Source organism: Puma concolor, chromosome D3, assembly GCF_028749965.1.
Source record: "Puma concolor isolate L17-30 chromosome D3, mPumCon1.1.hap2, whole genome shotgun sequence".
In the NCBI taxonomy this organism is placed as follows: Eukaryota; Metazoa; Chordata; class Mammalia; order Carnivora; family Felidae; genus Puma; species Puma concolor.
Window position 1 is genome coordinate 67,487,175 of NC_141678.1, and position 24,840 is coordinate 67,512,014.

Sequence of the window (24,840 nt, forward strand, 5' to 3'; positions counted from 1 at the left end):
AAAATGAAAGTAAAAAAGGCTGTTTTTGTCAAAGAGGAAAGCTAATAGGTGACGGTCAAAGGCTGGCTGTGCAGTGAACTAAGAGGAGCACTGGATGAGGATTACAGCCCTGGTGTTCTGGTCTGGTCTTGAAGGATGTGCCCCACCTCGAAGAAGCTCAGTTTCCCTATTTGTAAACTCAGGAGTTTGGAAGAGATGGCTTCCAACGTCACTTTCAGCTTGAAAATCCCACGACTGAAATGATCAGCATGGGTGTTCTGTATTATTGAAGGAGTTATGATGGCCTGCCCATTCTTTCTTCCCCCATTGGTGGTAACTGATGAGCGATGGCACTTTTTCTCCATGGAGATGTGGCTCTAGGCTTACATGTCATTCCATGTGAACCATGAAACCTCAGTTGAAATAGGGTGGGTCTTATCCATACTAAACATTTCTACCTTTTTCATAATGAACCTCATTTCTTGATTCAGAAATAACCGTTTCTCAAACAGAGAAGACCCAGATTGGGTGGCTGTAGGCAGAAGGTAGGTTAAAACCTGTCCTTTGGAAAGGTGAAGCAGTATCAACACCCAGCAGGTTTCTCTTGATTGTAACTTCTGGGGTTGGGTGTCTTTTTAAGAGTCATCTTTCTTCAAGCAAGTTCTCAAACTACAGGACTTCAGACTTACCCCTGGCTGGCTCTTCTGGGGCGAACTAAACTCTGACTGTGTGTGTGTTTGGAGGGGAGGCTGGGAGCATCTCCCTGGAAATTAAGGGAGCTCTCATTGGCTTGAACTGGCTCCTTTTAAGGTCCTCAAGTATATGGGTTCTTTCTCTCTCTCTCTCTCTCTCTCTCTCTCTCTCAAAAATAAATAAACATTAAAAAAATTTTAAAAAGGGGTGCCTGGGTGGCTCAGTAGGTTAAGTGCCAACTTCAGCTGAGGTCATGATCTTGCGGCTTATGAGTTCCAGCCCCACATCAGGGTCTGTGCTGACAGCTTGGAGCCTGGAGCCTGAAGCCTGATTCGGATTCTGTGTCTCCCTCTTTCTCTGCCCCTCCCCTGCTCACACTCTGTCTCTGTCTCTCTCAAAAATGAATAAACATTTAAAAAAATGTTTTTAATTAGAAAGATATCATAACGAGTGGAGAATGTTAGCATAGTGTCCAGCATATAATATACACTCGGTAAGTGCTGGCTACTGCTAATTACTTTTTTCTTGCATGCATCCTTTCTTTCTCCTTCTGCCTGCGGGGGAGATGAGGTGGCATTGGGAGGAGTACGGGAGGCAGATATCTGGGTTTAAACCTGGCCTTAAGTCACTTGTTAGCTGGGACTCTACTGAGTGGAGAATGTACATGGTGGTTAATGGGAACTATCATCACTCTCCTGATGATGAGTTCTTCCTGTGTGTGAAACGTCTCAAAGGATGAGACAATATAGGGGAGCCAGACCTGTAAGGAAGCATATGGCATGGCGTCAGGAACTGAAAAATGCTTGTGAATTTTTATTCAAACCAACTTCATTCTAAGGAATTTATTTCAACTTATTTTTTCTTCTAGAGTGCCCAACTTGAGGAAATCATCTTGTTCATTATTAGTGCGGGTTCTTTTTATTTTATTAAAAAATATTTTTTTTATTTTAGAGAGAGAGTGAGCACATGTGAGCGGGGAGGGGGCGGAAGCAGAGAGAGAGAGGGGCAGAGAGAGAGAAAGAGAGAGAATCTTAAGCAGGTTCCATGGTTAGTGCAGAGCCCGACATAGGGCTCAGTCCCACGACCCCAGGGTCATGACCTGAGCAGGACTCAAGTGACTGAGCCACCCAGGAGGCCCAGTGCAGGTTCTTTTCAAAGCTTCATTTTGTGTGTCCTACATACCAAAGTACATACATGTGTCTTGATTTACAGAAGCTGAGCTACTGAGGATTGTCTTCTCTTATGTTTTAATGGTGTAAATAACCATTACTCCCTTTCAGGGCCAAATCATTGACTTCCGAGGGCTGCTCACAGATGCCATCAAAGGAGCAACCAGCGAAGTTGGCTTGAACAGCCTTGACTGTAACCCAGACCCCTCAGTAAGTGGCTAAGACGTGACATTCGTCTTGCAAACTACCAACATCAGGACGAACTTTAGAAGTATAATTTTGAGTCCAGAGAAATTTTGAGATCAACTCAAAGGTCACAGCTATCTGCCACCATTTATGTCACTGAGATCCGCATCCTGTTTTGCTTTCTAAGTTATGAACAATATTGTAACGTAAAACTTTCTGTTCTCATCATCAGGAACGATTGTTGAAACCTCTGAGTGCATTTATTGGCATGAATAGTGAGATGCGAGAATTGGCAGCCGTGGTGAGCCGGGTAAGATCTGATATTCAATTCACAAATTTACGGAGGCGGATCGGGGCTCCTGGAGCATTGTGGGCTGCTTCTTTTATTAATAACAATAAATATGATCATTTATTTATAAAGTGCCCCCACTTGCAAAGGCACTCATATTGTTTAGAGGCACAATAATGCATGATAAATAAATTATAGAATCATAAAATTACAATACAAAGAGCCCACCATCTCACTACAGAGGCCAAGAAAACCAAAAGGGAAACAGACTTGAAAGGCAAGGGACAGGTGAAAGGTTTTAGAGCAGAGCCAACAGTTAAGGAGAGAAAGTCTCTTAGAGAAGGAAAGAGCATGTCTGTGTCTTGTTTAAACAAAGTCTAGAAACAGAGATATTGGGAGTCTGATGATTTCATAATTGGAAATTTCCATGAAAAACAAGATTAGCAGGAAAGAGCTTATCATCCAGACTACTGAATTTCAAGCTTACCCTTCAGAATTTAAAGGCAGTGGAGTCTCATGGTTAACGATACCGGCTCTGGAATCAGTTGACCTGGATTTGATTTCTACATCCTTCTTTTTCTAGCTGTGTGACTTTGGGCAAGTTCCTTGGGAACAGAATAGATTCCTGAGTTATAGGCTATTTATCTGATATCCAGCGATCTCATATTTAATGAAAGACTGCAACCTAGGCAGACTCGGAGAGATGTTTAATATGTTCCAAAAAATGCACAGCTATTCTGCAGTAATTAAGGGTTCCCCAGCTCTGGCTGTTCAGTTCCGCAGCTGTTACCGCACCTATTAGGTGTCAAGCACGCGGTGGGGGCTGGAAACACAAAGATGAACAAATCAGACACAGTCCTTGCCTGAAAGAGTCTCTCATCCCATGGGTAAGGTGCACTTGGAGAACCCAAAGGAGGGGTGTTTTGTGCCAAAGGGTGGGGAAAGTACTAGGGAAGAAGACACGTAAGAAATAGGCACGTGAAAAAGTAGAAGAGGGAGGGTGGAGGGTTCTGGGCCAAACACACTGTGAAATCGTACTGCTTTGAGCTGAATGAGCCCCAAGGAGTGGTGGGGAACGGGGTTGCAGAGAGAGGCCAGAGTTCCTGAGCTAGGGGCATAGTGAGCACTAGCCCAGCATTGGAAGTTGTCTGGAGGACATGCGGAATCTTTGAAAGGTGTCCATCGGGAGAATGGGCTACTCAGATGTCCTGATGACAGTGTGGTGGATGGAGATCAAAGAAATAGAGATAAGGAGAGCAGCTCTCAAGTTATTACCAGTGAGAGAGGATGAGGATTGAGCCAGGCTGTGGTAATTCGGATGCACCAGAGAGCAGAGAAAAATATCCTTTTTGTTACTGTTTCTGCAATAGGATACCATAACTAATGATAACAGAAGTGTAGAGAAGTGGCCTGAAATGATTCCACCTGGCATCTTTCCTACAGTGCCACAGGAAGTAGTCGTTCAGTCCCTGCTTGAATGCTTACAGTGTTGGGGAGCTCACCACCTCACGAGGCAGTCCTGTTGAGTTCTGACTGATAAGTTTTGCGGCTATGAGGAGGAACTTCCCATTGGGAAATTAAGTACTGCTATGTGGAACTCAATGTCAGCTCTAGAAGAGGGCAAGGAATACTGCTTTTATCTATGGCTGCTTTGAGTTCCAGGGTAGATCAATCCCCACTGTGTGCCAAGCTTCTTCTAAGAAAGTGTGGTAGTAAGAATGTGAGTGGCTGGTGGGCTAGCAGGCAGATACACTGTCTAAAGACAGGGAGGGTTCTCCCAAGATTTTGGAAGATAGATGTGCTTTCGCTGCCATCCCGTCCAGGAATGGATCATGCCTAAAATCACTTGAATGAATAGTTTCTCTAATAAAAGTTGTCACCCGTGGCAGAGGGATACAGAGAGACAGGCAACAGGGGTGGGGGCATTGAAAACGTGTGTTTTTGAACCATGTGCGTGTATTGTTTATTTAAAAATTAAATACACATAAAACTAGTTCCCAGATTGTTCTGTGGTCACTCAGAATGACTTGAAAGAGGGAGCTTTTTCTTTTTTTTGATGTAACACACTAGTTACTCAGTTTGCCTGAAAGAGCTCCTACTGAGAAAGGCCCTGAGTGACTGTTCCGAGGTGGCTTGTGAAATTGACGTTTGGAAACTTTAAATGAATTATCAGTAAAACCGGCCTTAATTGATTGCCCCAGATGGTTGCTACAGGGCTCCACAAGGAGAGGGCAGACCGCACTTTTGCCCGGTTGTTGGCTTCCTTGAATTTTGTAGGAGCAATTGCTCCTGATGGAAAGTAGGGGTGATCACTAGGGAAAAAGAGAAATTGGTTTCAGAGGAGCGTGATCTCTCTTAGGCCACAAATTAAGAAAGCGTTTGAGAGAGCAAGGAGCAAGGGGAGCCAGGCACTGGCTAGGAACTATGTTTTGCAGTCAAAGCCAATGTAATTTGAAGGCATATTCTGTAGCCTCTTTGATTACAGCCGTAAATCAGCACGGTTTGCTATTAACTGAAGACAGGTATAGTCCATCGTTAGGAGATTTTTTTTTCCCCTCTTAAAAGTACCATATTGTATCACCAATATCTTCTTCAGGGAAAAATCACTGAATATGTTCATGGCATCCATTTAGTGAGCTAGCCCATGATTACAATATGCATATATACGTATATCTAACATGAAAAGTTTTTATCACCTTTCCATCCTATTGTAAGTCAACTATTCTGCTGCTCCTGTGTTTATTACAGCTGTGGAGGAAAACACTAGTTTTAATAAAATGATCAAATGTGCATTGCAGGACATTTATCTCCATAGTCCAAACATAAAGTGGAATGACATTATTGGACTCGATGCAGCCAAGCAGTTAGTCAAAGAAGCTGTCGTGTACCCTATAAGGGTAAGGATGGGAAGCCTCGTGGGGGTATTTCTGTTCATTATCCATTGGACAAACTGTATGTCATGCACCCATCAGGAAGAGGACAGGATGTTTTTCTGCCATCAAGTTAACTTTTTGCCTGTGTCACAGTATTTGGTTAAACGTTGGAGTACCAAGGCCCAGTCCGTTGTAGGCAATTTGGAATCATGTTACATATTGGTTCAAGGCAGGTGTCTGTTCAAGTGATCATTTAAGATCTAAGACTCTAATATATATGATTTGCCAGTTGCTATAGATAGGTTCAAATTAGCCTGCCTCCCTAAAAATATACGTATTATAGCAGAAATACCTCCTGTAGGAGAGGGCCTCTCACTTTGCTTCTATACATCTTACTGCCTACCCTCCCCAATACCCACATCACCTGGGGTTTTGCTTTGACTGGTTGTAAGGACTAGACAGCCCCTTCCAGGGCACCAGCAGGAAAGCCACCGTGTTGTGCTCATTGCTTATTCCTGACAAGTCTTTGTGCAGAGTGGTTCACTAAACAGGAAAGAAAATAGAAAAACGGGACTTTCCATGGTGGGTTTACAACTGTGGTACTGAGAAGGTCAGTGTACCACATAGCTGTGGCTGTAAAACAGACCACCCCAAAACTTCGCACCTTAGAAAAACAACCATCACTTACTTATGTGCGCCTGTGGGGGTACGCCGTTTGGGCTGGGCCCAGCAGGGCCAGCTCATCTCTTTGCCACATGATACTGGCTGGACTCACTCCCACATCCGGGGCATCAGCCAGGGTGGCTGGGAAAGCTGGAATAAACGGAACGACTGAGACTTCTCCACGTGCCTCTCATCCTCCGGCAGGCAGACCGAGTCTTGTTCCCATGGTGACAGAGGGTTCCCAGACAGAAGCAAGAAAGGGCAGGTCCCAATCCAACAGCATCTCCCACGTCTCTTCTTCTACTTGCTGATGTCTCATTGGCCAAAGTCACAAGGCCAAGTCCAGATTCATGTGGTGGGAGGAGCTGCAGATAATTTGCGGCCATTTTCTGTGATCTTCCCCAGTGAAGATAACAAATTTATTGTATTGAATAACCTACTTATTATTACCACTGAGCCCATGCAGCCCCTGATTTTTGGCTGCTTCTATTCTAATGAGACAAAAATCAATGAATTTGGAATGTCTTTCCCCTCTCTTTCTTTCTGTGTTCTGACATGGGAGTAAAAAATATGCTGGTATTCAGAACTAGTGGGAATTTATTCACCCTTTCCTCTGAATGGCTCTACAATACAAGTCTTCTGGAAAGGATAGGACATCTCATTGAAACTCTGGATGTGTTATCTCCATAGTGTCATAAGCTCTGTATGTGATGACATCGAGATTTTGACATTAGCATCAGCAAGAAACTAATAGCTAGTTATAATCATACTATTGTTTTTCCTTCTTCCTTGTTCTCTGTCAACTCTACCTATGCTCCAGATTGTCTGAATTTGAACTAACGGGAGAGAATCACTAAAGTTCATGTATGTCCTGTTTGGAGTCAGTGTCTCCTAATGCATTCAGCACCAAGGTTCCCAGCTTCTAAATCAGGCTTCACCATAGCTTCATGCCTAATTCGCACACACCTTTGTCGGTTCTGGTGTTTATCTTAAAGGGCACTCCCTGTTCACAACATTCAAAAGATTGCCAAATACCCTGTATATAGACCCCTGGGGGAAATGATGTTATGTATGTAGGCAATAACTACTGTAATGGAGAAGAAAAGTACCCACGTATGCCTTTCTTTTCCTTAAAACAAAACAAAACAAAACTGCTCTTGTAAAAAGCCACAAATATTAAGCCACGCATTTCTATCAAGTGTGAAAGTCAACCTGGGATAAATATGATGTAAATAGAAGCAGCCAGCCTTAAAAAAAGGCTGACTGTCTGAATTGTGCTGTGTTTCACTCTGGCTTCGTTTGATTGTGCTGAGGGTGTGTAGGCTGACATACGGATACCAAACCTCTTCTTTGTTCCTTGTTTCCATAGTACCCACAGCTGTTTACAGGAATTCTCTCCCCCTGGAAAGGACTGCTGCTCTATGGCCCTCCAGGTAAAGGAATCGTTCTGTTTGGGTCTTGATATTAAGTGTGTGTGTGGATGACGACTTGTCCTGTCCTCATTCAGCACTGGGGCTAATGACCGCTAGGTAACCATCTCCTTTTTCACCGACTTCTTGTGACACTGACTTCTATCTGTTAGCAGAGGAATGGAGTTCAAGTGTTGCTCACAATTCATCCCCATGTGTCTCTAGGTACAGGGAAGACTTTACTGGCCAAAGCTGTGGCCACGGAGTGCAAAACAACCTTCTTTAACATTTCTGCGTCTACCATTGTCAGCAAATGGAGAGGGGATTCAGAAAAACTTGTTCGGGTAGGAATTCCTGATTTTGTTTTTTCAGAATAAGTGCCAACGAATACAGTGGTACAAAATGATGTTAGAGCTTATTTGTTTTTAAGCGATTTATATGTTAGAATTTATCCCGGATCTTGATTACTAAAAACCCAAAAGATGGATTGATTGACTATTATAGGTGGATATTAATCCTGTCCCCATCAGCAAAACATGATGTCCTTTCCTTTGGGAATTTGACCAATGGTCCTTTTGTGATTCATGTAACTTAGGAATGGAATCTGGGGAAAAGGTTGTTTATGAAGTGGAATATTTTTTTCTTCATTCAAGAAGCATTTATTATTAAGCATGTGCAGTATATTCAGTTAACATTTGAGAGGCTGCTACTGTCTGCAAGTCCCTACACTACATACTCAAAGAATCAAGAAATTTAAGACAATTATTCTTTCAGATGGTCTGAGCAACTTTCCTCCACAGTGCCCCATAGCCTTAGAGTTTTTTCTCTCCTTAGGAGAGAAATAGAAAGTATATTTTATATAAAATATAATGTAACATTTTTTACTATACTTCCCAGTTATCTTATGAGAACACCTGTTTATGATTTACTCCTCAATGTAAAGTGGGTCCTTCTCAGAAATCCTGTTAAACTATTGAATTCTGTAGAATGACTGGCAAGTAATCAATACTAAGTAAATGTAAATACTATAAATTTTCTGAAAAGAAATTTACTCTAAAATATTTTGCTTAGGTTACATTCCCTTAGATGACTTATTTTCAAAATATTATGGCTTACTTGGAAGTCATAATAGAATATTTTTATAGGATTGATTTACCTAAAATGACCTATTATTTATTACTTTGATACTTTTCTCAAGTTACTTCAAATGTGTAAGTTTTTATAAATTCTTCCTTTGAATGTTTATTTATTTATTTTGTGAGCAAGAAAGCATGAGCAGGGGAGGGGGCAGAGAGAGAGAGGGAGAGAAAGAATCCCAAGCAGGCTCCATTCGGTAAGCACAGGGCCCGATGCAGCTTTGACCTCATAAACCGTGAGATCATGACCTGAGCCAAAATCCAGAGTCAGAGGCTCAACCGACTGAGGGTCCCAGGGGCCCCTACGAATTCTTATCACCCCATCGAGATTGTAATTTGTAGAAATCCATGTTGACATCTGTTTCTTTGTTCTTTGAGTCTAACTTAGTGCCAGGTCCAAAGATAGGGTTTGAACTCACCTGTTCCTCAATTTTGGGGTTCCATGTGATTCTAGTTAGCTTGATTTCAATGAGCTGAAATCCAACTAACTATAAAATCATCAGCCTGAAGATTTTTTTTTTTTTTTTTTTTTGGTCAGCTTATTTTGCCATCTCTGTTATTTCTAGACCTCTTTCTCTGGTCTGAATTTTCTCCTAAATAGTATTCTCATATATAATAGTTATTTTTTTTTCAATGTTTATTTATTTTTGAGAGACAGAGAGAGACAGAGCTTGAGCAGGAGACAGAGAGGGAGACACAGAATCCAAAGCAGCCTCCGGCTCTGAGCTGTCAGCACAGAGCAGGACGTGGGACTCGAACTCATGAACCATGAGATCATGAACTGAGCCGAAGTCAGATGCTAACCCAGGCGCCCCCGAAGATTTTTTTTTTAACATTCCATTTCTATTTGCTGCGGAACACTAAAACCCTTAGGAGATGCCCCCAGACTCAGTTTAGATTCATCTCCTGTCATGAAAAAGTGGTGTTTACAACTATGCGCTCAAAACACTGCAAGATGCTCAAAGAAAGATTACATTATATTCTCTGGACAGGACTTCCTTAGACAGAAGAACGAATTCAAATATTTTATGAATATCCTTAACAAAGATTGAAACTACTAAAAGAATTGTCTTGTTTAATGTGGGATAGCCAGAAAAGTCACTTAACAAGAACTCTCTATTCTGTGTGAGCATTTTATTTAACTAAAGTTTTCTTCTGCTTCAGAATTATTTTGTTAAAATTCTAGGGGTGAGGAAATGATTCCTTCCTCAATTTCTCCCCCTCCTTTCCCATATATTTTAAAAATAATTCGTAATTTTGAAAAAAAAAAGATACAAAAGGGCATATAGACCCCTGAACCTTCTCCCCAGGGGCAACTGCTACAGTTGCTAGTGCAGCCTTCCAGAACATTTATCATATTTATATAAATACCAACAACTGCATCTATATCTTCCTTCTTTACTAAATGTCAGTAGGAACATACTACACATATCCTTCTATAACTTTTGTTTTTGTTCACACTTACCAATATAACTTGAATATTGTTCCACACTATTGTAGACAGAACATGTTCTTTTATGAGTCTGTATCAGATTTCATTGCATGGAATGTTCATTGCAAAATGTATTTAACCAGTCTCTTCTTAATGGCTATCTCTAATGTAAACAACAGGTTGTTTCTAGCCTCCTGCTATCATGAACAAAGCTACAGCAGACAATCTTACCATATCCATGTCCTTGCGTATATAGTAGTGTAAGATGATTTCTCTTAAGTAGAATTGCTAGGTCAGAGAGAATGAAAGATCACTGATTGCCAAATTGCCTGACAACAGGGTTGCACCAGCTTCTACACCCATAAATGGTGTGCGTGTTTGCTTCCCCCACCCTGGCCAACACTGTGTACCACCCAAATTTAGAAATCTTTGGGACACCTGGGCGGCCCAGTCAGTTAAGCATCCGACTTTGGCTCGGGTCACCATCTCGTGTTTCGTGAGCTTGAGCCCCGAGTCGGACTCTGTGCTGACAGCAAGGAGCCTACTTTGGACCCTCTGTTCCCCTCTCTCTCTGCCCCTCCCCTGCTTGTGCTCTCTCTCAAAAATAAATCAGCATTTAAAAAATCTTTAAAAATAATAAAAAAATCTTTGCCAATCTGATAGTGAAATTAATATTTCAGTGCTCAAATATGCATTTAACTCTGAATGAACTTGAGCATCTTTTTATAGGTTTAGAAGATATTTGTATTTCCTTTTTTTTTTTGTGAAATGCACTTTTGGTTTTGGATATTTAAAAAAAGTAATTCAGGGGCGCCTGGGTGGCGCAGTTGGTTAAGCGGCCGACTTCAGCCAGGTCACGATCTCGCGGTCCGTGAGTTCGAGCCCCGCGTCAGGCTCTGGGCTGATGGCTCAGAGCCTGGAGCCTGTTTCCGATTCTGTGTCTCCCTCTCTCTCTGCCCCTCCCCCGTTCAAGCTCTGTCTCTCTGTCCCCCCAAAAAAATAAATAAACGTTAAAAAAAAAAATTAAAAAGTAATTCAAAGGGAAAACAGATAACCTCTCCTAACCTTGAGGGATCTCATCCTCTATCGTCTCAGAAATTCTTTTCTGAGCTCTTGGAAGGATCCTCAGGAAAATCTTGGTCATGCTGTCAAAATCTTTACTATGAAGCTTTCAGATAAAGAGAACCCTTCAGGACCTTCCTCTACATCAGAGAAGCTTTCCTACCATTTGTTTCTCTTCCTATTCCAATCAAAGAGTTATTTATAGGGAACCCTTGGGTTATGTTCCTCCCTCCCCTCCTAATGTTCATGCCTCCTAGGAATTGATGCTATTGAATAGTTGAGTGGTCTCTTTAGCAAATGCACACACCTGTTGGTGCTTACATCTTTCAACACCCTCCCCCACCCCCACCCCTAGTTGTAGGATTTAACTTCCTCCAAGTACTTTTGAAAATTTTGGACTAACGCTTCCAGCGCACTTACCTGGAGTTCTATGTATTCTTTGGCAGTGGGAACAGCAGTGGTATGGTCAATATGGAGACACAGGGTCCGGATGCGGTTCTCCTTCCAACTGGGCGTTTGGTCTCATAGGGCCCCTTGGTCTCTCTGCACCTTGGGGAGCACCTTAAAAACATGTATGGTTCTATGAAAGAGTTCTGATATTCCACTTTTCATTGGGTAGATTGCTGCTATTGTAATCACCCTTAATATCAGCTGTATTGGGGCTTTTCTTTTTGTGACAAGGAAAACAAGTTGCTTGCTTCTAATGAGCGCGTCACTATCGTGTCTAAAAGGCATTCGTGATGGGTGTCCGGGCGTTGACACTGTTCTCTCAGTTCATTAGGCTGAGCCAACTGTCTTGGCTGAATGAAACAGGATTCTGTGAAAGGAAAATACTTGCTCATGAGCATGGGTGCACCACACGTACAAGCAGTGGTGAAGGTGAGGGACTTCCCACTCAGTGACGGGGAGACTGGCAAGGGGTAACCTGCCACTATCCAGGAAAACACAATCTGGCCTTTTCTGGGCTCTTCTCCTCTGATTTGTTCTGTGATACTTTGCTAGCGCTAAGTGACATGGAGAATAAATCCCCTTTGCCTATTAAAGAACCTCTATTCTTTTCTAAGTCTCTACTGCTTTCTCCGATCAACCAGTGAAGAATTGTATATGATGCTCAAGAGATCAGTTTCAAGGTTAAAAAAAAAAGCTTTAGTTTTTTATACTCTTTTCATCACTACCACATCTCCCTTTAGAGCTCTTTATTTTGTTTTTATATGTCTGTTCTTTTGCTGGCTGTTTTCCTGTTCTTGTTCAGTCTATAATATTTTATTCTGGAATGGAACATTTTATTCAATTGGGAATTGCCTTAAATTCCTTCAAAGTACCTGAACCTACCAAACAACAGTGTTTGGAGTGGCATAAGGACCCCGTGGAGTAATTTGGGGAGCAGAAAGGGGCAAAATTCTTCTTGTTACCCATAACTGGAACTGTATCCTTCCCCTACAATTCTTCCTTCTGAGAATGACCCTCTCTCATTGTCCTGAAAGGTTGAGGGAAAACCATTAAATGACTTTACATATCCCAAGGCTTTTTTGTCCATACGGAACATGTTATTGGCAGGGAGTCTCGGGGGCTAACTAACCAACTAGAGCTCAGGTATTGAGTTTTAGCTTAAGCTCTCCCACTTATGATTAGTAACCTTGAACTAACCACTAACTCTCTCTGGCTCTAATTTTGTCAAGTGATAAATGGAAATAATTGGACCGTCCAACCCCATGGGGTTGTGCTAAGGAGTAATGATTATAAAGTTATTATGAAAGAACGGAGTGCAGCATAAATACTTAACATTACAGCCATTCTAAGCTCTTAATCTCTGGGAGCATCTGAGAACTTTAACTTAACTATATGAATTTGAACATGTGGTTGCTTCTCTCCCACCCAGGTGTTATTTGAACTCGCCCGCTATCACGCCCCCTCCACCATCTTCCTGGACGAGTTGGAGTCAGTGATGAGTCAGAGAGGCACGGCTCCTGGGTAACAGACAGGGTTTTTTTTTTTTCGGTCATCACTTCTCCCCTCTTGTAAGTGTGTTTGATGGTCGGAAGCCCATCGACATTTACCAGCAGAATGAGCCTATTAATAAGCCCACAAATTTTCTGCAGACACATGGAAAGGTCTTTAAATTAGATCCTGTTAACTGAATAGCTGATTTAAGTAGTTTTTATAACCGGAGGAAATGTCATCCTCCCTTCCCCCTTTCCCCACAGAGTGGTTTTCAGGCCTGAAGATCACCCAGCCCCACGATCCCAGGCTGCCATAACGGTCTCGCTGGCTCAAAATAGCTGCTCGTGACCACCTCCTCTGGAGCCAGAGGGGCTGCCTGTGGGGAATGGGGCTGCAAAGGCCAAGTCCCAAGAGGTAGCTCTCGACAAAGTGTGTGAGGCCAGGGAAGCCACCACTTTTCTGTGACATCAGGTGGTGGGTCAGCCTGTCTGATTTTAAATATGTCACATATGTTACCTCTAAAGATTAAGTGTCCACTAACATCCCCAGCAGGAAAGAACACATCTCAGGCTACAGTGAGCCTTGTGTGTGTGTGTGTGTGTGTGTGTGTGTGTGTGTTTTAAGAAACTCTTTCTGTCTTCATCAGAAGTATTCTTCTTTGAAACTTCTTACTAAACCTGGCTTGGAAAAACAGGTCTCTGGGAAATCTCAACACAGCGGCATTTATTAATGGCCTCTCATGGACGGACCATCATCAAGGCAGAACTAATAGTGATAAAAGGCAAATACTCAACTTCTTGGAAGTACAACTATAATTTATGAAATTTTACTTATTGGAAATCATTTTCCTAACAGGGAAAAGCAACCATTAGGATGCACCCAGGATGCATGGGATTGATGGCATTGAGGTCAATGGGACAATTTCCATGGCTTCATGGGTGCTTGTCAGCCTCAGGCTAGATGCTCTGCCTCTCTATACAGGACCTGACAGAGGCAGACATGCACAGGCACCTGGATAGGCACCCACCAGACCACCTTAGTGGTCATTCTGTCTGCAAAGACCCAGCCCACCTGGCCTGCCCTACCAGAGTGAACTGTGCACTCATTCTTACATTCACTTTGTCAATCTCCATTCCTGGGGTTTCCCACAGCTTTGAATGGCTAATTTGGAAGCTTTATCTCCTGCCTTTGACTGTACTCCGAGTTTTACACTGAATGGCAGCTTCCTTGCCTGGAACTTGACCCCTAAAACTAGAGTCAGGGAATAAAGGCAGGTGCTCTGAGAACTTCCTGGGTCATATGAAAAGAATAAGTATCGGTAAATCCTAAATAAATACATAACTATACTGTGAGACTATCCTTTCTCTTGGGAAAAGGTAGTTTGACAGTGAGTGGTACAGTTCTTAACAAAAACACATACCTAACTGATGCTGCCACTACACATGCCCAGAGAGGAGAAGTTGAATGTCGTGTTGTCCAAGAAAGGCATTTTTTGTCCTTTTAACTCAGTCTATACAAGTGAAGAGGAAGGAGAGCCTGCTGAATATAGTCCGGATTCAGAGCCAGTTTAGATTGTTAGGTCCTGGAGTGAGCTCCTTCATGGCGGGATGGTCTTTGGCTGCGGTGGAGGTGGGGCTTGGAGGGTGAATCTGCACAGCAGACAGCCCCAGCAGGCTGTGCAAGGAAAACATACTCTCCATGTCGTTATCGTGCCTTTTATTAGAAGAGAATGAAATAGATTCAATGCAGTAGCTTATCTCTCTTCTTCAATAGAGTATATCCATAAATTATATGAAAAGAACTATGGTGTATAAAAGCACTTTCATGCCTGCTGTATAAATGAAAGGATTATTCTCAATTATCCGTTTTTACAAAGGGCAAATAATACTACTACAGAGAGACCCAGCCTGGCTGTGTTCAATCGATTCGTAGTACTGTCTGCCCTTTAGTTATTTTCTAGTTCACTGCCAATTTTTGGTTTTCTTCTCAGTGTCGTCATTATATTCATTTACTTCCTTTCTCTCACTCTCTATGTGAAAATAATACCAAACTACTCGTTTCCTTCAACTCTCCTACGAGTGGCTCCCGGGAATGAGGCAAGGAACCTGTCCTACAGGCACTGAATCAATGTTGTGAGTGCCACTCTTGTCCTGGAAGCAAAGACTCTGTCCTGGGAGAACCTCACCTCTGTGTCTCTCTGTAGGGGAGAACATGAAGGAAGCCTCCGGATGAAGACAGAGTTACTGGTGCAGATGGACGGGCTGGCTCGCTCAGAAGATCTTGTGTTTGTCTTAGCAGCTTCTAACCTGCCATGGTAAGAGATCTTAGTACATTTTAAATGCATTTCCATGAGACACTGAGTACAGATGAAGACGTTATATTGCCCAGTTTGGGCAAAGTCTCAATGTTTGGTTCCAGCCCTGGAAGATTAATCTGAAGTCTTTCTTGGTCAAGGCCTAAGTCCTTGCTATCTGTACCATGAAAGAATCTGCCTTAAAAGAAGGAACATAAGCCAGGCCTACCACTAGCAATACTTAAAATGGACATTTTGAAGGGTACCCGGGTGGCTCAGTTGGTTAAGTGTCCAACTTCAGCTCAGGTCATGATCTCATGGTTCGTGGGTTCATGACCCATGTCAGGCTCTGTGCTGACAGCTCAGAGCCTGGAGCCTGCTTCAGATTCTGTGTCTCCTTCTCTCTCTGCCCCTCCCCCACTCATGCTCTGTCTCTTTCTGTCCCTGTCTCAAAAAGAAATAAACATAAAAAAATTTTTCAATGGACATTTTGAGTTTAAAGCCAAATTATTTACTGTATTTATGCAGGGCTTTGGCAGAGAACTAATACAATGCTAAAATCTTTAGGACTCAGGAATATTCCAGAAATAATATGTTTATTCTTTAACAGTATTAAAATCAAACTTTTTTTAAATTAGGAGGAAAACCTTTAATGTTACATAGTAAATAGGAAGCTAAATAATCTCTAATTGAAAATATAATCTACTCTCTGAGTGTTTTATTCAAGCTGTATCCCAGAGTGGTTAAAGAACAATTCTAGAAGTAGAATTGGGAAATAAGAGATGTTGACTAGGGAAAACTATCTACTTGGAGAGTATATTTAAAAAATAACTCTAATTCCTTTATAGTCCCAAGAATATAATTTTCACACACATTATCTCTTTTGAGGCAGGTAAAACAGGAGACAGATAAGGAAATGTTGTTCTTCCCATTTGCAGGTAGGGTCCAAGGTCAAGGAAGGTCAATCCACCCAAAGTCAACAGCAAATCTGCAACAGAGCTGGGACTTGTGACACTGTTCCCCCACCCCCACCCCATCCATTTGTGTTTCTACATTCAAAGATGAATGTTGTGCGTGCTGTTGTGCATGCTGGTCATCTAGGCTCCCAAAGAAGTCACTGCAAAGAGATGATGACATTCATGTGGAATCTGTTATTTTAAATATATTCCTAATTTCAGCCTGGCTCCACCTCCCCTCAAATTTATAAGACTGCACTAATGTGTAAGGTGATCAGCATCTTATGTTTTCATGGTAGAGGCATTTATATACAAATATTACAGTGGAGTCCAAACAGAGAACTATCATTCAAATAAACGATTGCGAAATGCCTCCGAGAAAGGACCTCTGTTGCTTCAGCTGTTTGCAGTGGGGTTGGTCATAACCACATTCCTCTTGTCCCGGGGTGACTGTGGGAGTCAGCTGGGGAGGGTGCGTGGAAACTGAAGCTTCGTGCATGACTCCTGGACCGTCTGTGCCCCCCGGGGAGACCTACACATTTTCTAGAAGGATAGAGAAACTTCTACTGCCAGTGAACACCTAGGGTTTTGTTGAGGAAGTTTCTGTGCTGCCACAAGTCCCCTGAGGTGATCATTTTCGGTAAACCCCACATAAAATGGTCTGAGAAGAAAAAAAAAAAAAAGACAATAAAAAATTAAAGAAGCTTAGAAGGGCTTTTCCAAAAGAATTGCCCCTCATTATGGCAAATGGCAAATACACACATGCTTTTGGGCTTTGCTTGCATCATTACAACGTACCTTCGGATCCAGGGGTGCCTGGTGGGCTCCATCAGTTAAGGGTCACACTTCGGCTCAGGTCATGATCTCGCCCTTCCCAAGTTCCAGTGCCGCATTGGGCTGTGCTGACAGCTTGGAGCCTAGAGACCGCTTCACATTCTGTGTCTCCCTCTGTCTCTCTACCTCTCTCCTGCTCACTCTGTCTCTCTCAAAAATAAATAAACATTAAAAATTTTTTTAATTAAAAAAGATACGTTCTTTTGGATCTGTCCTTGAGCAATGCTGGGCTCTAAAAAACTTTTTAGTATGAAAAACTCCAAACAGACACTAAAGAAGAGGAAAAAGCACCATTTCCCAGTTTCAGTAACTAACATCTTGCCTGATTGATATAATCTATTCTTGCCCCCTCCCTCGTTTTGCTGCAATGTTTTAAAGTATATTCCAGATTGTCATGTTACTTCTCACAAATATATTTTACTATACATCTTTTTGAAAAGGACATTTTCGGCACGTCTGAGTGGCTCAGTCAGTTAAGTATCTGACTCTTGATTATCGGCTCAGGTTGTGATCTCACGGTTTGTGAGTTCAAGCCCCACATCAGGCTCTGCATTGACAGTGCAGAGCCTGCTTGGGATTCTCCCTCTCTGTCTCTGTCCCTCCCCTATTCATGTGCTCTCTCTCTCTCTCTCTCTCTCCCCCCCCTCTCAAAATAAACATTGAAAGAGTAAAAATAAAAAAGGACATTTTCTTATATTACTGTACAATGCCATTATCATACCCAACAAAATTAACAGTGATTCTTTCATATCATCAAATACCCAGTTTATATTCAGATTTCCCATATTGTTCCAAAATGTCTTTTTAGAATTGATTTGCTGAACTGGTATCCAAACAAGCTTTGCATTTTGTAATTGGTTGTTCTCATAAGTCTCCTTTAATCTAGAACAGACTCCCCCTCCCCCCCCCCCCGCCTTTTTCCCCTTAGTTACCACTGCCTTGATTGCTGCCAGGGAGACTGTCCTGTAATATGTCTAAATTTTCTGAATTGTGCTCATCATATCCTTTAATGGGAAAAATAATATTTAGAGACTGAAACTTCACAATTAGGGGTGCTCCTTGCTAACTGGGTTATCATTGCTTCTTAGCCTTTTGACTGGACAGAACTAGGGAAATACACAGGTTTAAAAAGGGGCAAATAATGAATCCATACCAGTATCGCTCATTCAAATGTGAGATTACAAGAGTTTTAGTGAAATTATTTGATTTTATAGCCATAGCTTTTCTCTAATTGGGAAAATCACAGTTCTTAACATTAATACAATTAATATTCACCTAATCCTAATGTGTAGATAGATCTATTTTGTATTTGTGTGTGTAACAGAGTTTCTCTGTAATAATACCAATACTCTCAGGACAGCAACATTTTGATGAGGAAAATGGTACACACGTGGCCCAGGATGGAAGTGCTAATTTGGGATGTCTCAATGTCAGCGCTATTGACATTTTGGGCCAGTTACTGACATAACTGTTGGCTGAGGGCGCCGCCCTGTGCATTGTATGAGGCCCCCAGCACCCCTGGGGTTTCCTCACTAGATGCCGGTAGCATGACTCCCCATTGTAACAGCCCAAATTTGTCTTCAGACATTGCCAAATGTTCCCTGGGGGGCAAAACTATCCCCGGTTGAGACTCACTCAACAGAAGTAAGTGACAGGCATTATATAGAGACCAACTGTCACATGCCCCACAGGTGAACTCATAAGGTTTTTTGTTTGTTCTTTCTAACACCATAAAATAAGTGAATTTGGTTTACACACACAAAAGGTGGCATATCGTATAAATTGGTCTGTATCTTGATTTTTTTTTTCTTAACCAAATATTCTGAACATAAAGTTCTTCCTTATTCCCTTTATAGCTGTGTATGTTCCATTTTGTACCTCTGATAATCTACCCCAATCACCTGACGATGGGCATTCGGGTTATTCCTATTCTTGCTATTATGAATAATGTTACAGTGAGTAATGGTGCACATATACCACTTTGTGTATTTGCCAGTATATCTTTGGGATAGGTTCCTGGAAATAGAATTGCTGGGTCAAAGGGTTAATGTGCATGAAATTATAGTAGAGATTGCCAAATTTCCCTCCATAGAGGTTGTACATTTTGTATTCCCACTAGTGTCCTGCTTTCATTACTTAACATTAGAGTGAGAACATTTCCAAAGTCATTAAATAATTCTTGAAAATTGGATTTTGTAATGGCTGTCCAAAATTCCCACATGTGAATATACCACAATTTAGTTAATCATTCCTTTCCTATTGAACATATATGATGCTCCCAACTTTTTCTCTATTATAAATAACACTGAAATGAACTTCCTTGAATCAAAATCTTTGACCAAAATTTGGTTATTTCCTTAGGGCAGATTTCTGGAATTAGGATTACTGTGTAAAAGGATAAGGATGATTTTTAAGTCCCTTGCTACATATTGCCCAGGTCCGTTTATGAGGAAATACTGCATTTTTATCAAGGCTTTGGGACAGACCTTTATCTTGGCTTTAGGGTCTTCCATGAGGGAATAAAATTGTCTGATTAAAGCACACTGTCCTTCTGGGGGAAATAACTAAATCATACCAAACTATATAAAAACCCAATCTTAAAATCCCAGAAGAAATTCTTTATGGTTGGTTGGTTAGTGGTAATGCTCATCTGTAGCATCTTTCAGGGAACGAGGCTACTGTTTACTACTCGCTAACTTATCATTTTCCCTAGAGGAGTACATTCTGTCCCAAAGGGTTCGTCATTTTCTCCCTTCTCCGCAGTGAGATGGCGTGCCCCATCTTTTATTCAGTGCTTCTTCTCCGAGGAGCACCTTCGCTCATCTACACTCTCATAGGACAAGAAGGAAGCAAGAAATAATAGTACATCTGTGTCACTAAGCCAATGAGTGAATAAGCAACGTGAATAAGCATTGAGAAGAATAACAAATGTTGCATTTGTAATATTATCATTAAAATAACAGCCACGTAAGAAATATTTAGTGAGCACAATTGGGGCTAATTTGACCCGCCTCAGTTGTTAGGTATTCACAAACTCAGACCGAAGAGTCCAGAGGGAAACAAAATACCGAACAGGGCCATTAAGGCAAATGCTATCTTTAGATGTCTAGTTAACTTGATGATAGTTTGTACAACTAAGGTGTGAAAATTTTATGTGTGAGGTATGATGAAACTCATCTCTTCTTTACCATTGCAGAAGGGCTAGAAAATTCATTATCCCTTAAAAAATCAAACACTGGGTATGACCAAATTTTGGATTAAAAACAAACAAACCCAAATCCTAATATTCAGAGGAAAGCATAAGATCCAAGAGATTATTGCACTGGGGATGTGCAAGAACTTACCTATGTAAACTGATTTCTTCCTGTATGAACTGCCTCCTCTCTGGCATGATATTTCTTTAAAGTGTGTGCATGTGATTGAAGAGCTCAGCATACAGAACCTCAGTTCCTTCCACAGTATCTTCACGCATTTCATAGGCTCCAGGGGAAAGTCTCATGCCTTCACCATCATTACCCTCTGGATCAACATTTCTCTGAGACTGGTCTGCCACAGGTCAGCATTATCCCCCCACCCCCCCCCCAAAAAAAATAGAATCTAGTGATCTAATAATTTCAAGAGATACTGAATTACAGACCGTTCAACTGGTTTCCCCCACGACAGGACTACTCAGTGTCTTTAAGATGTCATTGGGTGTTGTGACTCTCCAAAAGTAGCTATGAGAAAGCAGGACTTTCCACACGTATATGATCCAAGAGTCCTTTCCTCAAGGAGCATCTTACAAGGCCAGTGTTCCATTCGAGAATGCTCTGGGAAACAGTGGTTTGCCTGAACTCACTCTGATCTGATGATTGCATCCTTCGTTGTAACTGCATTCAGTCACGCTTGCAGGCTTTTCATCTTTCGTTGTATTTTTGTGTCTACCAGTGGTCAAATTGTTTTGCTTGACGTTGCTTCTGTCCATACATAATATCACTATCCCCTGCAATAATAGTAAGTCCATGATCCTCCACATGAGGTTGATGAGTGATTCCAACACAAGCAGGAAAGAAGTGTGTGGTGCAGGATTTGGTAGGTGCAATGGGGAAGGCATGGGACTGACTGAGCAGGAGATTGCTAGCAGTAACCTTGCCCTTGTCCCATTCACACCTTCCTTAGTTTGCTTGGTTCCATCAGACACAAATCTTTTTCAACCTGGCCTATTGGGCATTACTTTTTCTTCTTAATGGCACAGGCTGACACATGAACTATATATATTTTTGAGTTTATTTTGAGAGCGAGTACGCACATGTGAGCCGGGGAGGAGCAGAGAGAGAAGGACAGAGAGAATCACAAGCAGGCTCCACGCTGTCAGTGCAGAGCCTGACGCGGGGCTCAATCCCATGAACTGTGAGATCATGACCTGAGCCAAAACCAAGAGTTGGGCGTTTAACTGACTGAGTCACCCAGGCGCACCTGAAATATAGGTTTTAAAACCAAATGTTATAAATTACTCAGTTGGTTAAGCCTCCGACTTCAGCTCAGGTCATGATCTCACGGCTCGTGAGTTTGAGCCCTGCATCGGGCTCTGTGCTGACAGCTCAGAGCCTGGAGCCTGCTTCGGATTCTGTGTCTCCCTCTCTCTGTCCCTCCCCTGCTTGCACTCCGTCTCTGTCTCTTTTGCACTCTGTCTCTCCAAAATGAATGAACATTAAAAAAATTTTTTTAAACCAAATTTTACAAATTATAAAATACAACTGTTTTATAGGAAATGTAAGTGCTAGGGAAAAAGTACTCATAATTTTACCACTGTGACACAAGTATTATCATCTTTGTATATACCCATCTGGTGAAAATGGTTTGGTTATTTGTTATCATTTATTGCCTGTGTAGCTTTCTGTGGGAATTTTTTTTTCCCAAAGGAGGAAATAGTTTTACTGTTTTGGGCTATGCAGAAAAGTAATACAAATTCATAAAATATTGTATATGCCTCAGTATTGCTTGAGTGAATAGTCCCCTGTAACTGTACCTTGGAAAGATATCTTTCCAGAGTCTTCTGTGTGTACAGGATATACGCACATACACAAAATTAAAAATGTGATCATCCTATGGATGCATATTATTTTGTTAGATGGCCTGTGTTTCTTTTTTCTTTCACGTCATAGATTGTGGACCACTTTGAAAATCTACCCAATCCCATACAGAATTCCACTGTATGGGTGGGCCATGATTTACTTGATTTTTCTTTTCTCTTGAGGGTTTTAATATGGCATCAGCCTGTTGAGCCATGCTCTTCCCACCATGACTCAGCTCCCAGATCAGCCCCACAGACACACTTAGGTGGGGGAGCAGTTTTTTCTTTGGTGTTTGGCTGGAGTAGGGCAGGTATTATCAAAAAGATTTTCTGCCCTGACAGACCTCCTATTCACGGTCCCTTGGAAAAAGAAAATGGCCTTTTGTCTGTGCATGTTAGCAGTGTTGGGGCCCAGGCTTCTCCAGTACCCCATCGGGGATATACGAGAAGCAAAAAGAAAACCCAGAGAAGCCACTGCCACGTGATCCCTCAAGTCCTGAAGTGCCTAGCCTGTCCTCCCTCTTTCCACCTTTCAGTGTTTCCCAGTGTTTGTCTGCTGTATCATATCCAGAGATTTTTGGTTGTACGAGGATGGGCTATTCCATCTTGGCCAGAAGTGAAAGTCTCTTCTCGTTGATTCCCTTTTATCTTTTCATACATCTCAAACACATCTATTTTATGCTCCAGATCAGTGGGGTCTAATTCTATTGGATGGTGACCTTACATTGAACGAAGCAGACTCAATCTGTGGGTCTTCCATGTGCCCTTCCAGAGAAAATTTGTATTTGACTGTGTCAAGCTTTCGACCACTTGAAGCTAATTCCTCAGCTTTGGGTTTCTTTGATCACGCCAGCGAGGGTAGGTCTGTAGTTCTGAATTATGAAGGCAGACTTCTTCCTACCCTCATGTGCAGATTTCCTGTTCCTTCCTTAGTAGTGGGCATGTTTTTCTAACCCACCCTTTCATAGAGGATGTGCCCTCGTTGTTTTATGTGATGGGCCTTGATTCCACCTCCCATCTTGAATGGGACCAAGGCCTTCTGTGTTATCCCACATGTAAACTTTCAAATCTAAACCTTTTTGTAACTAAGAGGCAAATACCTCAAGTAAGCCACAGCTTCAACTTCAACTGCTCAGTGTTGATTTTCAGCTTCCTCTTCATTTTTGGTCCTCAAGAATTTGGCCTTGCTTCCTTATGGGCTCATTTATTGTGTATTCAGAAGGTGTTTCCTATAATTCATCATGTAAAAAAAATTTTTTTTAATGTTTATTTATTTTTGACAGAGAGAGAGAGAGAGAGAGAGAGAGAGAGAGAGAAAGACAGGGTACAAGCAGGGGAGGAACAGAGAGAGAGAGGAAGACACAGAATCCGAAGCAGGCTCCAGGCTCTGAGCTTTCAGCACGGAGCCCGATGTGGGGCTTGAACTCAGGAACCATGAGATCATGACCTGAGCTGAAGTCAGACGCCCAACTGACTGAGCCACCCATGCGCCTCTAACTCATCATTTTTAATGGGGCTTTATAACAAGAGATTTCTGGATATCTAGAGTTTTTCATTTTGTTGGAAACAGAATCTTCCCATTCCCCCCCCTCAATTATTGATAATATATTTGTTGGCAAGAGTAATGGGAATATATCTTCTTCATTGGTATTGTGGTAATTAGGAATACTTTTCATTCTTTATTATAAAGAAATGATGCTCTTAACCCAAATGTCAGTAGCGCATAAACTGAAACAATTGCTCTAGACTCTACCGCTGGATCCTCTTGTGTCAGGCTTGTGAGCTCAGTCCTGAGAATGAGCAGCGGAGTCTCTGGAGATAAGAGGCCCCACATGGAGACTACATCTTTCAGTTCATCTTCAAAAGCATTGCCCAGCCAAGTGAGTTGGATGAATCATCCCCCAAAATCATTGTTTCCCTTATTTTCACCAGAGATGAAAATAGAAAATTTTATTCCCATTGCTCCAGTTGATGTTGATTTTCTCTATTAATTAGAACAAATGACTATGCAATGCTAATTTTCAACAAAGCATATAGACCTTCATGAATAAATGCTGGGCTTTAAGGAAGCAGATCATTTTACATGAAGCCGGTAGCCCTGCACCAAGAGTTCATGCATTCATCCAAATAGTATTTATTGAGCATGTAGTTTGTGTATTCGGCATGATGGATGGATGGGGAATTCAAGAAATACGGTCCATGATCATTGGCCTCTGGAAGTTGGCTAATGGGACAATGAATGAGATATAAACACAAATAATGAGACGGGGATATAGCAGTACTATGTGAATGGTACAAACAATAAGTAAAATAGAATTGTATAGGGAAGAGGCAATTTCTGATAACAGAAAATTAACATTTATTCATTTTTGAGAGAGAGAGACAGAGTGTGAGTGGGGGAGGGGCAGAGAGAGAGGGAGACACAGAATCCGAAGCAGGCTCCAGGCTCTGAGCTGTCAGCACAGACACCATTGTGGGACTCCCAACTCACTGACTGCGAGATCATGACCTGAGCTGAAGTCAGACGCTTAACCAACTGAGCCACCCAGGCACCCCTGATAACAGAAATTTAAAAGAAAAGCAAAAGCCTTTATGGAATGGAGCACACTTGAACTGGGCTTGTAAAAATGACTTGGCTCTTGGTAGGCAAAGTGGAAGAAAATAGCTTGAGCAGCAGCTCAGGTAGGATGGCAAAAGGTGGATTCAGACAACAGCAAACAGCCCAGTTTGGCCCAAGTGGGAAATGTAGATACAAGTCAGCTTATGTGGGGTTCTGGGAGGGAGGCAAAGTAACTTTTAGTGCTTTATGCACTGGCTCCCCATTCTCCACTACAGAATACTGCATCCTTACCCTGCCCTTCGGGCCGCCATG

General features: G+C 42.0%; 1 protein-coding gene and 1 long non-coding RNA gene across 3 annotated transcripts in view; one reads left to right on the forward strand and one right to left on the reverse strand.

Annotated features, from left to right (window-relative positions):
* The window catches only part of LOC147575604 (uncharacterized), a 36,733-nt gene extending 19,017 nt beyond the window's left edge, over positions 1-17,716 (reverse strand). The window contains exons 1-7 of the long non-coding RNA XR_015242549.1: positions 16,880-17,716; positions 15,018-15,138; positions 11,312-11,452; positions 5,878-6,217; positions 5,614-5,732; positions 5,013-5,064; positions 2,804-2,921 (exon numbers count right to left, since the gene is read on the reverse strand). This is a non-coding gene — a long non-coding RNA (uncharacterized LOC147575604). The remainder of the gene's footprint in view (positions 1-2,803; positions 2,922-5,012; positions 5,065-5,613; positions 5,733-5,877; positions 6,218-11,311; positions 11,453-15,017; positions 15,139-16,879) is intronic.
* The window catches only part of KATNAL2 (katanin catalytic subunit A1 like 2), a 68,333-nt gene that overhangs the window by 36,546 nt on the left and 6,947 nt on the right, over positions 1-24,840 (forward strand). Inside the window, exons 7-13 of one of the 2 annotated variants that reach the window (XM_025931209.2) lie at positions 1,953-2,051; positions 2,260-2,337; positions 5,115-5,213; positions 7,222-7,285; positions 7,487-7,605; positions 12,771-12,862; positions 15,036-15,146. In XM_025931209.2, the coding sequence (XP_025786994.2) occupies positions 1,953-2,051; positions 2,260-2,337; positions 5,115-5,213; positions 7,222-7,285; positions 7,487-7,605; positions 12,771-12,862; positions 15,036-15,146 (662 nt within the window). The remainder of the gene's footprint in view (positions 1-1,952; positions 2,052-2,259; positions 2,338-5,114; positions 5,214-7,221; positions 7,286-7,486; positions 7,606-12,770; positions 12,863-15,035; positions 15,147-24,840) is intronic. The other variant, XM_086682901.1, reaches the window with a different exon arrangement.